At 31.2% G+C, this 18,906-nt stretch overlaps 1 protein-coding gene across 5 annotated transcripts in view; it reads left to right on the top strand.

Annotated features, from left to right (window-relative positions):
- Positions 1-388: 388 nt before the first annotated feature.
- LOC132696645 (uncharacterized abhydrolase domain-containing protein DDB_G0269086-like) overlaps positions 389-18,906 on the top strand; it is a 147,771-nt gene continuing 129,253 nt past the window's right edge. For 3 of the 5 annotated variants that reach the window (XM_060661621.1, XM_060661614.1, XM_060661605.1), the window contains exon 1: positions 390-586. In XM_060661621.1, the coding sequence (XP_060517604.1) occupies positions 509-586 (78 nt within the window). In that variant the 5' untranslated portion in view covers positions 390-508. Of the gene's footprint in view, positions 587-18,906 lie in introns of all 5 variants that reach the window. The other 2 variants (XM_060661598.1, XM_060661631.1) reach the window with 2 other exon arrangements.

Here is an 18,906-nt window from a genome sequence, read left to right as displayed (position 1 = left end):
GTAGGAATGTTAAAATTTTGACGGCAAACAATTTTCTTCACAGCAAACTCGCTTGCCTTAGTTACCATACTTTCCTTTATCAATTAGAATTAGAACCGATAGAAAAAAATCTGGAATTTGGAATCGACACTTTAAGAACATTTAAAATCAGTTGTTGGATTGGTGGCACCAATTACTTTTTTTCATTATATTAGCCTTTGTTATTTTTAGAACCTTATGGAATTGCGTCATTTACTAGAGAAAACATCCTACGAAATCCCTACACACTCATTGAGCGAAAAGTTGGGAATTAATCAGGCAAGCGAAAAAAGTCGCGCCGTTTAATGCGAATAATATTTCCCAATTATAAATAGACTCAAGTACGTCACAGTTGAAAGTTTTATGTTAAAATCCCGGGAGGCTACGCGTTGCTGAGCCAGTCCAGCTTTTAACATCTCGAGACGCCGATCTGTTTTTTAGTACCTCCTGTCGCCTTTTTGCCGCCCTCATTTGTCGCTTACCTACCACCATGGTTTATGATTCCGATTTTTACACCACCAGAAGGCCTTATCGGTCTTCCCCTGCGTACTCCTCGTACACGACATCGGTAAGGGTGTGTTTTTTTCTCGTTTTTGATTTAATTTCTAACCCCATCCGTTTTCGCCCGTGTTTTTGGCTAAATGCTTTTAGTGGTTTTTAGTTTTTATTTCGCGAAAAGAAAAGCAAGTCTCGGTTGCCTAAATTGCCTCGAAAATGAGGCTTTCAAAAATAATTTCAGTTTTTAGAAAAAACAGTTGCGTACTACTTTTTTTAATGCCAAAAAATGCTCTTCAATGATATGATTATTTTTTCGTGGAAATTCAACGCCATGTAGTATTAAAACTAAGGGGTTTACTACGTATGTTGATATCAACTTTTTTTTATAAGGATTAACGCTTATGAACAGCCTATATTTTACAACTATAAAAAATATAATTCCTTAAAGAAGTATTTTTTTTATTTTTTGTTGTTTTTTTATTTATCGAAAACGGAGGTAAATCCAAATGAACCATTTTTTTTTTGAAAATAAGGATTTAAAAAAAATAGTTTTTAGATAAAGCGCAACATTTTTGTTGGCTAAAATTAAGAAAAATCTTTAACATCAAAACATGCTCCTCAAAGTATCTGAAAAAGCAGAAAAATTGTCACCAAAATTTTTTATTATTTTTTTGAAACTTATAAAATATCGCAATATATATTCATTATTTTTTGTCACATTTATTAAATATTTTTAAATTTTGTTTTTCACGCGTGTTTTTTTGGTTAAACGCTTTTGGTGGTTTTACTTTTATATATTGCGAAAAAAAAAGTTATCAATAATAATTTCAGTTTTTGGAAAAAGCAGTGGCGTATCATTGTTTTATTTGTGCGAGAGCGATTGAAACGATAAAATTTAATTTCAAGTATAAAAATATATGTTCTTTATTTTTTATCACGTTTGATAAGTAGTTTTTATTTTCTATTTTTTATTTCACGAAAACGAAAGTTAATCTACCAAATTAGTCCACAAAACGAGGACTTCAAAAATAATATCAAAAGAATGCGTGTAAAATTGTGATTAAAAAAAAAAAAATTGTTTCCATCGAATGAAATAAAATATAATATAATAAAATCGCACACCTACAGCATGTCATCTATATTAAAATATACATTAAATATTTTTCATTTTTGTGTTTGACACGTGTTTTTGATTAAAAGCTTTTGGCGGTTTCTATTTTTTAGTTATAACCGACCAAATTTGCTTAAAAAATGAGGATTCCAAAAACAAGTTCAGTATCTATAAAAAGCAGTGGCGTACTATTTTTTTTCTTTACATTAAAAAATGCACCTCAACCTCAATGATTAGAACGATCAAATTTCATGAATTTATCTGGGATTATAAAAGACAACACAGAAGACAAGGATAATTATTAGTGTATATTTTTATAACGAATATATATAATATAAAATTATATATATATATATATATATATATATATATATATATATATATATATATATATATATATATATATATATATATATATATATATATATATATATATATATATATATATATATATATATATATATATATATATATATATATATATATATATATATATATATATATATGACACTATCCGGGATATCATCCGTTCGCTCGTTGAACTCCGACTGGAATCCTGCATCCGACTGGAATCCTGCAAATCCTGCATTGAAGATGCCAAGTGAGATTTTGGCGAAACGTCTGCAGGATTCCAGTCGGATGCAGGATTTGCAGGATTCCAGTCGGATGCAGGATTCCAGTCGGAGTTCAACGAGCGAACGGATGATATCCCGGAGTATCACATTTTTCCATCCGTGAATCAATACGTGAGAATATATATATATATATATATATATACATATATATATATATATATATATATATATATATATATATATATATATATATATATATATATATATATATATATATATATATATATATATATATATATATATATATATATATATATATATATATATATATATATATATATATATATATATATATATATATATATATATATATATATATATATATATATATATATATAAATTTCCAATTTGGGTGCCAAGAAGTGGCTGGCTCTGTAAAACAATATTTTTGCTCTTTGGTGCGAGCATATAGAAAATATAGAAATATAGAAAACATTGGCGATTCTCAAAAATCTGGTACAGTAGAGCATAATTTTTTAGTGGTGGGTACGTACGTAAAAAGTAAAAATTAATTTTACAGAAATTATTTGAGCCTAACACCTAGAGATATTTCAGGTGTATATTTGCTTAAATTACTTACTACTAAGTAAATAGTAAGATTTGAAATACACGTAAATACAAATTAAAACTAATAATTAACATATCCAAAGCACTTACGCAACTTAAATTCAGTTAAACCCTGAGATTTCTATGTTTTATATTTATTACCGCCTAAATTCCATAAATGACCTCTATGCTTACGTGGCGAAGAGAAACTCTAGTTTTTGGACGGTAAATAAAAAATAAAAATGTCAGACATTTTTAGGCCGTTAACTTTCTGCGATAAACGAGTGTCTCAAAATGAATGCGAATCCTAGAAAGACTGAAAGGAAGCAAATTGCGTTTGTGCGCCTTGCCAGCGCTTAAAAATAGTTGCAATCCTTAATTACGATTTCCATTTTCGAGAGCGGAGGTTTTTGGTTAAAACATTTCTATTTTTACGATGTTTGCGATCAGTTTTCAGCGCGCTCTATTTTAATTTTTATTTCCAACGTAGCTGAATATTAAACGTGCTAAGAAAATCATGGCCAAGTCAATATTGAAAATTTTTAGAGGATCGTGTTAATGTAATTTCTGTTTTGTAATTGTACAGGGTGATTCACAAAGAATGGACAATCTCTAAATTGAACATACTAGACACCGAAATACTACGGTTTAGCCCATGCCAAATGCTCCTGGTTTAGGAGACATTCAAGTTTTAAATTTTATCATGAAATTGTTATTTCAGAAAGTTTAATAATAAAAACTGGCAAACTCATTTGGACGTTACTTCTAGACTAACGACTTTCACCTTATTATTTAGATCATTTTTTTATCTGTCTGAATTTAAAAAGTTATAGGTATTTCATTAATTAATTAAGTCGAAATTTTAATTCGCGTTTTGGAAAATCCAGGTTTGAGTACTCGTCGGTTAAGTGCTACGATAAGTTAATCAGCAATAATTTACAGAATTTTAAGAAAAGAAAAACATCCATCCATATTATTATACTCTGGTGCAGCAGCGATTGCCTCAAGATTTACCAGGTCGAATATAATTTGCTCAATTTATATAAAAATAGACAAACGGAAACGAAGTGGAAATGAGAATTTTAGAATCGGTAGTAAAGAATGGTAATCAATTTTATTTTGACAAACTTTTATAAGAATAACAAATGAAAATTATCGTACCATATAAAAGCTCATCGTGGTCCCACCCTTAAAGAAGATAAACGCTGTTTTGTTAAAAATTTAATTTGAACACCTTCAATATCAGAAATATGCACTTTATAAACCAGTAGCGTACTCGAGCTTAGAAAGAACAAAGCTATTGTATAACAATTTTGCAGCTACAATCTGGTTAAAATCTAAAACCAAGCATTTTCTAGGCCTTTAAAAGTGCCAGACTGTACAATATGCTCTCTGCCCAAACCATAATTAAAATAAAATGGTTGTGTTTTTTTAGTGAAAGACACGACATTCCACTTCTCAATGTTAATTTTAAGTTTATTATTTTTTCACCAGATATAAAGTCGCTCTTAATTCGTTTGCATATTCAAGCAATCTTTCATGGACCTTCACAAGCAATACGTTCGCATTCGTCATTTTTATTTTTTCGCAGAGAGAGTCAAAAAAGTTGTATTTTTAGTGGCTTATTCGAAGCAAATAACAAAACTTGCTAAAAGTCAGCGGCGCACATCCGTTGGACAATAATAATGGTTAGGATATCTCCCGGGCCGCACTGGACTTGTAAATTTTAATCAAGTTAAAGAAAATGTAGTCCTTTGTCAATATAAACGACGTTACCAAATTTCAACAAAATTGGGCAAGCAATATTGAACATTTTTAAAAATGTATTTGGAATCTAGGCATTTTTTCCTTTTTTCTTGAATAATAATTCAGCGTTGGAGCATGAAACGCCCTGTATGAGTCGCGTAAGAAGATTCGAATATTTTTCAACGATTACATTTAAAAAAATCGTCGTTTGCACATTCGGCCAAGCCTTTTGGTGAAGCGCTTACAGACCGACGAATATTTTTTTGGGAACATGGAATATAAGCATCGCAAAGAACGCAATTTTTTCTCGAAGAAATAGCATTATTCTAAATTTTCATAATGAAAATGCTATTGGTCTGTATTTTTTGCAACTATACCACAGATTATTAAGTATTCATTGATGGGCAAAACTTGGTAGGCGATTTTTACAGTTAACGTTTCATGCGTAAAATTAACTAAGTAGACCGTTGTTGCCGATTTTTAAAAAATAACTTTATTTTGGAATTACAAGTTCACAAGATTACAGCATAAATATTTCCAACTGCAATTGCAGCTGCAGTTCAGTTGGAAATATTGGTCTGCTAACAGTGACGTAGATCTGATTGCATTAACTGAACTTCGCAAGGGCTCTTCGTTCCAAGTTCTTTAACATTTCCTTGTGGACATAGGTACATTGACGTCATTAAATAGACTCTGATGTTTAATAGGGACAGAATAGAAATGAAAATATTCAAAATCATTTACATTTTTTATTGGAATATGCAATAAATAAGTTATTCTATTAATTGATTTGTCAATTAATTACAGTATCCAAGGTAATAGGTAATAGGTATTCTATTTAAACCAATAATATTTTCGATTTATTTAAGTTCACTAAAATGGTAATTAAACATAATGATACTAGGATACTAGGACTAATTTCGAAAACGGTATTGCATTTTCAACATCTTGCAAATATCAAATCAATTATTTCATAAACATTTATAATTCAGTTAACAATATCTTTAATAAAATACATATTTTCTAGATATGTTGTTTTTTGAACAATAAGACTAACGTGATTTATATTTTTTTGACAAGTTTTTCGTTTTGATTTATTTGTTGAATAGTATAGTTAAATTTGACTGCAATGTCTTCAATTAATTTATTAATTTCGATTAGTATCGCATTTAGGTGTTAGTAATACATAAGGGTGTAGGTGACTTCAGTCAATTTTGCCTGTCCTAATTTAAGTGGTAAAATTCCGGGGTTGTCGTCTAATTGTTTAATCGTAATTTTGTCTATGCCGCCGAAAACGGTACCGGCAAGATTGAAATATATTTTATCTTTTGTTTTTTCTTTATGTGTATTTTCATAGTCACTTGAGAGAATTTAATATCAAAAGGCACTTGGTGAAATATGACAATTTATTATATCGATCGGTTTCAATGTAGCGGACGAATGAATGATTATAAGCCAATATAGTGTAAATATTTTTTTGCAACAGGTGTTATTGAAAATGTTTGATTGTTTAATAGTTGGAATTTGGTTTGTTTCAGAGTATGAGTATCTAAATGAATTATCTCGAACGGTTTCGATGCTGTAGGGGTAACACTAATTTCTATTCTTACTGGATGACATCTGACGATTTCGAAATTATTAAGTCTGTATAAAATTTTTTTGGTTATGCCAATAATATTGTTAAGTAATTTTTGCCAAAGTTTTGTCAATACGCCAGTGATTAGTTTTAGAGTAGTGCTAATTTTTTATAATCTCGGAAATATCTCTTTATCGGTCACATCAATTAATTTTTTAAGACATCGTTTAAATTTTAAAGATGGTCATTTAAATGCTTTTCTTATTATTTCACTGAAAGTTTCATATTTTTCAGGTCGGGAATTATTAATTCTTTGACAAACTTTAAAACATTTTCATCAAATTTATTTTCAGATAACTGAACACTATTACGCCGTTTTTTTTTTTTTTAAATAAAATTGTTATTTTTGGAGCTACAAGCGAACGTAATACTGAACATATAATTATTTGATTAGAGCCATAATTAACAGGAATATTGTATATTGGGATTTATTCAATTGGATCTTCGTTTTCGTTTGTATGAGTTGTCATGACATCATCAAGAGAACCAGCTGATTCTCCTGGTTCATCATTTGGTTCGAGTTCGTTATCATCTACTTGCGGAATGTTAGATAACTCATCGGCATTTTCATTTTCATTAGCCATTCTCTGTTCGATTTCTTGATTAAACTGGTCTATATATTCCTTTAATGTAGATCCTGTCTACTTGGTGTGTAATTCAATTCGAGATAGGGCATCGGCATTAATGTTCGCTTTTCCTTTTTTGTAAATTATATTCATCTAGTTGAATACGCCATCTTAGTAATTTTGAATTGCAGTGATTTATGGTTTGTGATCAGGTTAATTTTTCCGCCATATATGTGGGGGCGGAAATACTTGGCTGTTCAAACAATTGTCATTAGTTCTTTTTCTATTGGTGAGTGGTTCCTCTCAGAATCGTTGAGGGTTCGGGATGCATACGCGATCGGCATATGTTGTCCTATTGGTCCTTGTGAGAGAACAGCTCCAAGGTCAACGTTGCTCGCATGAGTCGTTAAATTGAATGGCTTTTCAAAATTCGGGTATTGGAGAATCGTTTCATTAGCTAATAAATGTTTGTGCACAATTATGATCTATTTTTTCACTTTTCTTCAGACACTCCAGTACCGGTTTGGTAAATTTGGCAAAATCCTTAATAAAACGGCGATAGAGTCCAAGAATTCCTAGAAATTCTTTAATTTGTTTTGTAGTTTGCGGGATCGGAAATCTTTTTATGGCGTCTATTTTGTCCAGGTTTGACAGCAGATGTTGTGCTGTCACCACGTAACTCAAATATGCCCCTTCTTTCTGTAAGAACTCTGAAGTTAAATAGATTTTTAACCTCTCTAGATGTTCTTGTATTCATTACCTTTTGAAAGCTGATTGGCGCTCTCTTTAAACCAAAAGGCATGCACGTAAATTCTCAATGGCTTTGCTCTGTGCTAAAGGTTGTTTTCTCTATATCGTCTTTATGCCTTTTAATTTGATGAAACCCACTCGCTAAATCCGATGTTGTAAAGTACTGGCGTTTTCCTAATTTATCCAGGAGGTTTGGTAAGGGATGTCTGCCGTCCAATGTTTTTGCATTAACTCCTCTAAAATCTACCACTACTCTCCACCCCATTTCTTTACTCCCGATATGCTTTCTTCGGGACTATCCGAATCGGAGAATTTCAAGGTTAACAGCTCGGTCAAATAATTTTCTGCTCCAACATTTTATTAATTTGGCGCTATACTTCTTGTTTATTATAAATGGGCATCTGTATGATTTTGAATAGACGGGTATTTCATCTGAGGTTTTTATTCGGTGTTTTATTTTACTAGTAAAAGTTAATGGTTCATCTTCATTATAAAATATATAGTATTCTTAAATTAAATTCAAAATTTTATATTTTTTTTCGGGATTAAGATGATCAGTTCGAAATTTGGAAATATCTAATTTAAGTATTTCTTTGCCATTATCGAAACAATTTTAATCATTTTTTTTCCAATTCTTTACAGTCAAATTTTTCGGCAGTAATAGGTTGTGAAAAATCTAATGTAACAGGTTCGCAAGTGTTATTTAAAACTGTCGTCAACGCAAAATAATTTCTGGATACTGATAAGCATTCTGGAATTTTGTAGGTATGATACTTTGGATGTGGAATAAGAATCTCACAATTTTTTTGCTTTCACGTTTTAATTCTCGCGACTTGCTCGATTTGCGGAGAAATTGTTATGGAGTTAAGTTCGGATTGCGTTTTTTGAAATTGCAATTTATTATTCGTGTAGGGTAATTAAATAACCCTTGTTAAAATCAATATTTGCTTGTAAAAGTTTGAAATTGTGGAGACCTAAAATGTTATAAACTTTGAATAAATAAAATTTCAAATAGTTTGGTTCGGGTAATTTGAAAATTTTAGAAGTTGGTATCATTGCACTGTATTGATGTGCTGTTTGAGGTACACTAGATACTATAAAAAGATAATTTATAATGAGGACATTGAGATATAATTTTTGTGCAATATTGGGATCGATAAATGACCTAGTTGAGCCGGAATCAATTAAAATTTTTATATTATTTTCTTGAAAAATAATATATGACAGCTCACTTAGGTTTGACAAATTAAAAGATATAATTGCGATGGTTAGGAGGCATTTCCGAAAATTTTCGTTTTCAGGTTTTTGTTCGTCATAAGTTTGTTCTTGTTCATTATAGTTGTGTAAGTACAGACAATTGTCAGTGTTATAACGATAGGATTCATTATTTGCATAATAATAGTTAAGATTACGTGAATTTTGGTAATTTTGTTTATCGTTATATATTTTCGGTTTCCGGTTTCGTCATTATAAACTTCTTCTATCGTAAACTTTGGTGGATTGTAACTTTGTTTTGAAGCACTATTTCGGGGTTTAAATGTTGTTGACTCTATTTCCGACAGAAGTGTGGGTGGTGGAAAGTGCTTTGATTGATTGGGTTTAAAAAACACATTGGAAGATTTTCGATGTTGTGTGTTGTGGTTGCTGATTTTTAAAAAATAGCATTATTTTCGAATTACAAGTTTACGCGATTACAACATAAATATTTGTAACTGGCCGCTGCGCAACTTTCCCATCTTTATATGTTGCGAGTCTTGTGCAGTCAGTAGGTTCTCTTGGTGTATAGTCGCATAATTCGAATGTCAGTTATCAATCTGGCGTCACTTGAATGAAACTGTTTTTGTATGTTTATTCCTGTTACTATGAATTTTTTATATTGGTCGTTTTATAATTATTTTTATCCAAACGAAGACATTGACAAAGCTTCGTTAATATTTGTGTCTATACAGATCAAATTAGGTATATTTAAAAATAAATTAATTGATTTGAAATAAATATGACAGATGCTAACTTAAATACGGATACCAACTTTATAAAACTTTACCCATAAGATTAGAAGGTTCCGAAGATGGGACGATTTTAAGAAGATCCTGATATTTTTGAATCCTCGAGGTATTGCAGAGATAAAAAAACAGGGACGACAAGTGATTCATGTTTGTTGTGGCATATTCAACAACAGATTGATGGGGCCAATTATTTTTCGAGGTGGTGGACTAACAGTGGAAAGGTACCTAAACATTTTGCAAAATGAAATAGGTAACATGACGGTGCTCCACCGCATGGTATTGCGCCTGTGACCAATTATTTTAATGGCGGTTTTCAAACATGGATTGGACTATACGGATCAGTTCTGTTCACTAATAAAATTCTTGCTGGTTATCATTGAATATTTATAAGATTACTTTTATTTGTATAGCATATTGTTTATGATTTATTTAGATTTGTTGTATTAAGAATTCTCTCTCTTGGAATTTGTTTTCTATACATCTGTATGTGCTTCTTAACGGTCAAAGTTAGTCAAGTAATTCCCTGTATTCTTTTCACATAACAGTTACTACAATTTTAAAAAAATTGTAGCTAATTTTTTTAAAAACGATTCAAAAAAAGTTAAAAAAGCTCCATATTTTTGAAAACAGGAAAAAAGATCTTTCTTTCTGTGACATAATATACAAGGTATATATTTTAAAAATGTAACGATACAAAAAAAAAATTTTTTGTTTTTGTTCATAACAATTTAGAAAAGTTTAGAAAAAACTATAAAACTGTCATATAGATTTTTTTATTTTATCTATTTAAATAAAAAAGTTAAGATGGGTGGCGAATTATGAGGAAATGCCTAGTAGAATACTGCACCTATGTTTTACAGATCAACAATGATTTATAACTCTCTAGCATTAAGAAACAGAGCATAATCAGACGTGACGGCCATATAATTATAGTTGGTAAACACAAATAAAAATAACGAAAAAAGAAATCAAACTCCACACAAAAATACAGGATGCGCCATTTTAAAACTCGGGCTTTCCGCGCTCTCGTTGATTTTTAAGTTTTGAAGCGTTTTGAATACAGTTCAAAGTAAATTTAATTAGTCTTGATCCACGTTCCCCGTTGCTCTTTAATTCAGTATGGAGTACACAATGAGGAAGGTGTATCCTGCCCTTATATATATTATATTAGCATTTGCAGATGACTTCGACACTATAGCGCAAAGAACGAGAGATGTAAAAGATATGTTTACACAACTTGAAAGCGCTACATCACCAATGGGGATCAAAGTCAATGAAGAAAAAACCAATTATATGATAGTGTCAAAGAATATCAGACAAACAATCAGACAAAACATAACTTCAACGATCACAATTTCGAAGTCGTTAAAGAATTAAAATACTTAGGAGCGGTTATAACAGATGACAACAAAGTAGATATGGATGTAGCAGATTCTAGGAGGGAACAGAGCCTTCCATGCGGTACAACACCTATTTAAGTCTAAACTCATCTCAAGAAAAATAAAAGTAAAAAAAGTGCATATGGCAGTGAAGCCTGGAGATAGAGAAATAAATAAATTGTTGGTGTGGGAACGTAAAATACTACGAAGTATTTACGGTCCGTAGAGATATAAACACTAACGAAAGGAGACCCAAGCACAATGAAGAATAGAGGAATTTTATGGAATGGAAAATATTTTAATATGTCTAAAGTCTAACCGCCGAGGATGTGCAGGACATGTCTGGGAAAGGCGAGACGGAAAAAGGTCATTAAGGCGTCACCGTAAAAGGTGGAAGGATGCCATTGCCGAAGAACTTAAGAAAACGGGGATACGGCAATGAGAAATCGGTGCACAGGATCGACAATATCGGAGAGGGATCGTTAACCCGGTCAAGACTCACGATGAGTTGTAGTGTCAGAGAAGAAGAAGAAGAATACGGAAATCATAAAACTCGTCATTCATAAGTCAATTTCAATTTCTGTGCAAATAAGAGCGGGGCCTGTTGCGTTCCAGGATATGCCAGACTTTATTTAAACCAGATATAGAACATGTCAGTTTTGTCGCAAAACAACTAGTAATATCACCATAAACAAAACACTATCAAATAGAGTCTCTAAACTTTCGCAATGATGTATGATTAACTCAATGCCAGAATAAATGGTCCCGAATCCTAAAGGATATTAAGACTAGTTCAAATCCGAATACCCAAAGTTGGCTTTTTTTCTAAAAGTAAAACCATGTACGAGCGGCGCACAGTGGTCAATAGGCGGAAAAAAATTAGATATCCAGAGTTCGATAAACTCATTTCTTTTTAGGGTTTTAATATTAACAAATAATTGAAGTTCATAAAATTAGATTGATTTTTTAAATTTTCTCCGTCTATATTTTCGTAGTCATTGAAAATAGGCAAATTTATTCGCAACAAAAATGTCTTGATTCTGCGGCAGAATTATATGTAATTTTTTTCTTTAGACACATGTACCATAATATCCTTCATAATTTACTCTATTAGACTTATAAGTTTCATCTGCTACTTCGCGCGAACGTGTGCCACACGCTCATCTAAGAGCGATTAGTTGTTTTAAAATGTTTTCTAGCGTTGAATAAAGTGAAAAATATATGAATAACAAACATAGGGACAGAGCAAGATGGTTTTTTTGGATCTGATATCAAAAATGAAAGAAGCGAATTGATTTAACCCTACCAAATTTTATATCCAAACGATATTTGTTTACTAGCTACACGAAACAGTTAAATAGATAATTTATAATAATTTGTGTGGAAAATATTTCTTTTTTTTTAAATCCGTTCAAAATATTTTATAAAACATTAAATTCGAAAGTAGGCATGACAATTACTTAGAAAATAGAATAAAATTTTAATAAAAAGAAAGTTTTAAAGTGGACACAAATTTGTTTAATGCAGTTGCAGGCATATATATTTTTTTAATCAATATGCACAATTTATATTTTGTACTTACATTTTATTAGCTGATTTTAGATAATGTTGAATCTAATTTGAAAATTTGAAAATGTCATCAGATACAATGAATTGGCTCTGGAGTTTATAGTAATTGGTTGTTTCATTTTTTACCGGAAATTTGGCAAAACCTCCAAATTTTCAGACTATTCTACCGAACAAGAAAAAATATAAAGAAATTTATTACAACTTATCAAGTTAACATGATTTTTAAACTCTCTGAAAGTGGCATCAGATGTAGCGAAGTGTCGGTGGAATTTAGACTAGAGTTGTTTTATTTTTGGCCAGAAATTTAGTAAAACTACAATCGTCAGACAGCTATTGGACAAGAAAAAAAATTATATCGTTCTGCATTACAACTTATCTAGTTAATATTATTTTGTAGCTCTTTGAAAATGTCGTCAGATACCGCGAAACATTGAACTTATGTTATCCAGTTAACAATTTTTGTAGCTCTGTTAAAATGTCATTAGATAGGACGAAATGTCTGTCGGGTTTAGATAAATTAATTGTTTCATTTTTGGTCTTAAATATACCAAAATCACCAAATTAGTAAGTTATTTATACTAGTATAGTGAACTTTTTTTGTAGTTTAAAAATGTCATAGATAAGGCGAAATGTTTGTACGATTTAGAGCAATTGGTTGTTTCATTTTTGATGCTAAATTCACCAAAACCCCCAAATTATATTGCTTGCGGAAGTTTATCTATTTTGTGAGTCGCGTTATAACAACCTTTAGCTAATCATGAAATTCGAGTTTCATTAATTACTTTACATTCACATCAAAGTGGAAAATGTCGAGCAGCGCACTTTAAAATAAGCCATGAATTTTCGGAAAATATTTGGCACGAACTCAAACCCGTAACTCTTAGCGTGCCGCCTATTTTTTTCAAATTAATCTCTTTTGATTGCAAACATGTTCTAATTATGTCACGATTTTGAGACGAATTATTAAAGAACTTCACCTGGCGCGATACCAATTTTTGAGTTATTTGTTGTACAAAGCGATACAAAAAATTAGGTCAATCCATTTTGCTGTATATTCAATTGCCTGGAAATAACCGGCCTTTCCTTACGTCACTTTTAATTTACTTACATGCTTTGTTTTCAACATATAAAATTAAAAAACACATTTTGAATATATATATATATATATATATATATATATATATATATATATATATATATATATATATATATATATATATATATATATATATATATATATATATATATATGATGACACTATATTCCGGGATATCATCCGTTCGCTCGTTGAACTCCGACTGGAATCCTGCATCCGACTGGAATCCTGCAAATCTTGCATCCGACTGGAATCCTGCAGACGTTTCGCCAAAATCTCACTTGGCATCTTCAATGCTCGCGCTCCGAAAACACTTCGAACACGTGTTCGAACAAGTGTTCGAAGTGTTTTCGGAGCGCGAGCATTGAAGATGCCAAGTGAGATTTTGGCGAAACGTCTGCAGGATTCCAGTCGGATGCAAGATTTGCAGGATTCCAGTCGGATGCAGGATTCCAGTCGGAGTTCAACGAGCGAACGGATGATATCCCGGAATATAGTGTCATCACATTTTTCCATCCGTGAATCAATACGTGAGAATATATATATATATATATATATATATATATATATATATATATATATATATATATATATATATATATATATATATATATATATATATATATATATATATATATATATATATATATATATATATATATATATATATATATATATATATATATATATATATATATAATATATATATATATATATATATATATATATATATATATATATATATATATATATATATATATATATATATATATATATATATATATATATATATATATATAATGTGTGTGTGTGTGTGTGTGTGTGTGTGTGTGTGTGTGTGTGTGTGTGTGTGTGTGTGAGTGTGTGTGGTAGAAGGCCAATGCTTTTTTTTACATTTTCTTTAAGTAGGTAGCTATTTAAGTTAAATAAAAAAAAATATTTGACCTAATTTTTTTCAATTACTTTAATATTTTGTGTTGTAAGATAAATAATAAATGTATTATTATTATCGCGGTCTCATTTCAACAAAGTTTCTTAAAGATTTTTAGCAAAAAGCTCAAAGAAAAAATGAAAGAAATTGGGGTTGTTTTTCACTTTGACTCTAAGTTGACGGTTTGTTGGAAACTTCTTTTATAAGATATTTTCAACTTTCGGACCCTGTGTTTCCATACTTTAAGAATCTGAAGAGTGTGAAAGTGAGTTAAAAAAGACACCCTGTATATCATTTTTAATGAAAACTATATTATTAAACTGATCTTGAAACTTAGTCCCTATTTACCACCAAAACTAACTGTTTACAGCGATATAGCGACGGTCAAGTTCACATAACAATATTCTTTATTAGCCCAACAGAACAAAAAAAATCATTTAATTAAGAAAAACTTTTGAAAATAAAATACGATTCAACATAACGATAAGATGTACCAAGTCTCTACGTATGCGTATTCATGTGTACACATGCATATTCATACACATACATACTCATATGATAGAAAAAAACAATAAAACAATTGTTTCAACTGTAAATTACGTTTTTCTCGATTAATTGAAAATTAAAATCTCTAGATATTTCCCAAGCGTACAATGAGAGACCTCACTTAAGTTATTATTATTAATTCAAGTTATAGGTCTAAGACCCAATAACAAGTTGTAATAGCCTTAAAATTAATTAAAGCACACATGCACCGCTTATCTCATTACACACATTACAAACAAAATATACTTGGTAGGAAACATACTTGGCTGCTTCCGGGTTTCTTAATATATTTAATAAGTTTAGATAACATCGTGCCACATTTTACTTTAAAGTTGTTCAGTACAAATTCCCTGAGTATCTTTTCGACATTAAAAAGAAATATTCAAAAGGTCTTTTTCGTATGACATCGCGCCTACAATAAACTCAGTAAGGTTCTTTGACACACCAATATGAATAAAAATATTTAAGCAAATGGGCAGAATATATCTACTTGCAACTCAAGAATCAACTATCAGAGGCGTTTAATTCTGTTCATCCTCGCCTTTTCTGTGTTGTGTTGTATAGGTTATACATGACTTGAACAGTATCTGGTTCTTCCAGATGTCCGAAAGTTTTGCTTAAATAAAAGTTTTTTTTTGGTCATGAATTAAGTAAAAATTATTGTAAGTTGAACTGTATTTCTGGTCCAACAATGAATCTATCATTCTGTTCAACTAAGTTTTGTTATTTAAGTTGCGCCATGTTTTTGTATTTTGTGTTTGTACGATAATTAATAAACATTATAGTTATTATTATTGTTATTATGGAATTTTTGTAGCTAATTCTTATTTAAATGTTTACTATATGTCTATCTGCTAATTATATTGCTCTCTATGAATGTTATTAGAATGTCTGTTTGACCTTGCTTTAATTCATTATCATTCACAGTTCTGACTTCATTCCTATTCCTTGTTCTTGTAATGTACGGTCAATGGCCCAAGTCTAAAGTCCAAAGTCTATTGCTCTAGCCTAGACAGTACATAAGTAAAGTGGAGTTTTTTTAGAGCAAAAAAACTCGTAATAATAAATCGGGCCATTCTGTTAGTTAGGTTTTAGTCGAACAAAGCTTATTTCTCTATCGAATAATCCACCTGATGGTATAGACATATGAAAATTTGTTTGGTTTTCTCAAATAAATAACTATTTCACACTTAACATTATTGAATAAGTTTTCTTGTAGTCTTTCGCAGTCATTAAATGCTAAATAAAATTTAAAATCATTAGCAAAAGTATCGTTTTTTCAGTAGACTACCAACAAAACATCGTTAATATACATCGAAAAGATTAAGGAACCTAGGTTTGATCCTTGCGGTACTTCGAAAGTCTAGAAAAAGACTCATTGAAAAATACGAATTTTTCCCGCTCTTGAAGATAAGATCCAAAAAAAAAAATTGCCGGATCCACTAGTTCCGAAAGCAGTTAATATATCTGCAAGATTCGTTAAAGTGGGTCGACATTCAGAAGTAGCAGGTTAGAAAATTGTCTCTTTCCTCCCTCCCCACATATAAAATGCTTGTGCTTCTTTGCCGGAATTTCCGCTTTGTTTTGTTAATGTCCGTCCGTTTAACTCATTCCGCTACCAGCTCCGGATTGGGACGAACGGCACTGACTACTTCAATTCTTCCAGAAACGCGAGATCCCGTGGGAAAAAGTACCGTTCGTTCCAAGGCCGAGTCTGGTTCCCGATCCAATCACTGCGTTCGGCAAGAGAAAGCCCGAAAAAGTACAAGCGAAACCTCAAAAGAAATCGATCCTCGATCCCGAAGAGAGAGCCAAAATAAAACCGAAAGCTCTATTGGAACCTCTCAAACCCTACATGAGCGCCAGAGACCAAACGCGCGAGAAAGTATTCTCCAACATCTTGAGAAAGGAAATGGCTCCGAACGCTGACAATATGGACGTTGTTTTGCCGCGACTACACAAAGTCGCGGAGTGTCCGGATTTACCGTACAAGCGTAAAATTGTCGCCTATTCCGATTTGCCTCCAGTGTGGTAAATCCGGAGGCTCTTATTTTATTTTCGACACTTTTGATGTTGAAATACTAACCACCTCAAATGACACTCGTATGGAAAATTTAATACTGTAAGGCGTAATATGGCGGGCTTTGAATTATGATTAAAAAGATTATTGATACATAAAACACATTATCTTGTATAAATCCTAATGAAAACATAATACAGTAGTACTATAGTAAAGAAAGAACTTTATTAACCATTCATGTTAGTTTTACAAAACAACAAAGTGTAGGTCAGCAGATAATATCACCAGCGAAATTTGACATATCAATAAACTCAAAACTGTAATACAGGTGTTATTTATTTAAGCAGCACTAAGTAATCATAAGCTCTAAGCAATGGATTCTCTAACAAAAAATGTTTCATTATATTTTTTAACTTGGAGTTAAGAGTATCTTTAAACCTAATATTGATGTTGTGTACGTCAGTGTATACTAATTATTTTATAATGTCATTGTACAGAGGAGGCTGGGGATACTTTAATGCAATTTCATCAAAAACCACCTAATTTGAGCTAAAATTATGCTAACGTATTCACATTTGCCAACAAGAACGTTGTAATTTTTGAACTCTGCACATATTGTAAAATGATTAGCCGGGTTCATAGACGACATGACTATATGTCATCTGGGATAAAACCAACGATTCACGAAGTAGAGATTTAAGAGGTCTCGAAAAAAAAATTATGTTGAAAGGTTAATTTTAAATTCATATATCCTTTTTTGAAACAAATGTTAATATGCGCAGTAAATATTAATTCTGTATCAATCAACCACTCAAAATTTTTTATTTCATTTAAAAACTAACCAACCAACGCTCTGTATAGCTCCTCCGTCTATGTCAGTTCCATATGAAAAGAGAACTTTTAATATTAAGTTGCAGATCATTCTTAGATCACGCGTTTAAGCTGACAAGCGTGATATTGCCTATCCTTGCCGTAATTTGTATACAAATCAATAAGAGTTGTGTTAATGTTCTGTTTCCGTTTAATTTTTCAGTAACTTGACCGCAATATTAAACATTTCGACCAAAAGGCCATAATTACTTATTTTGCATCGAATAGCTAACATCCGAAAGATAAAACTATTATGTGATAATAATTAATATAGGAGTATTAATTATTTTTAGAAACGGTGTTTATCTGATAACTAAATTTTCAACGAGCATTCGAAATGGTAAAAACGATGACTTGGTTTATATTCCGAATGGGTTCGGTATGGGCTGTACTATTATTGAAAGAAAGTATTTTTCTATTTTTGTTTCGTAAAATAAATAATTATACAGCGATCTAACGTGCGTAAAGTGTCATTTTACTACGTCAGTTTCGTTTACCACGGACCCGAGCCACTTCCCACATCTCGGGGGTATTACCACACGGGTTTGGGAGCAAAGTGATGTTTTCGGAGCTATACCGTACGACTTGAATTTTGTCAATTCTCACGGACATGTCAGTGAATGTATTCGTGTTGTTTTGCAAAAATATACCCAATGCAACACGTTTGGTAAACTTTTTAAGTCCCTCATTTACTAAAGACTCGCTCCGCTCGTGCCAAATAAACTCGTAACGCATATGCCGTATACCACACTTGTTGCATAATATACTTTTACTATCGACCATATTTCCGATATTGAAGCAAATAAAACTCGATAAAAACAATACTGCTGAAGTTTAAAAGAGTGTCATGCCCTTAACTATTGGTTGATACATAACGTCACATGTATTTTAGGGGAGGGGATTATTTTTACACCATTTTACGCGGTTACGAGTATTTCAATACGAATAAAACAATTGTAACTGATATTATTTAGTTTACTAAC

This window comes from Cylas formicarius, unplaced genomic scaffold, assembly GCF_029955315.1.
Source record: "Cylas formicarius isolate icCylForm1 unplaced genomic scaffold, icCylForm1.1 PGA_scaffold_10__41_contigs__length_53128322, whole genome shotgun sequence".
NCBI classification, from domain to species: Eukaryota; Metazoa; Arthropoda; class Insecta; order Coleoptera; family Brentidae; genus Cylas; species Cylas formicarius.
This window is presented reverse-complemented; position numbering and strand designations above follow the sequence as displayed.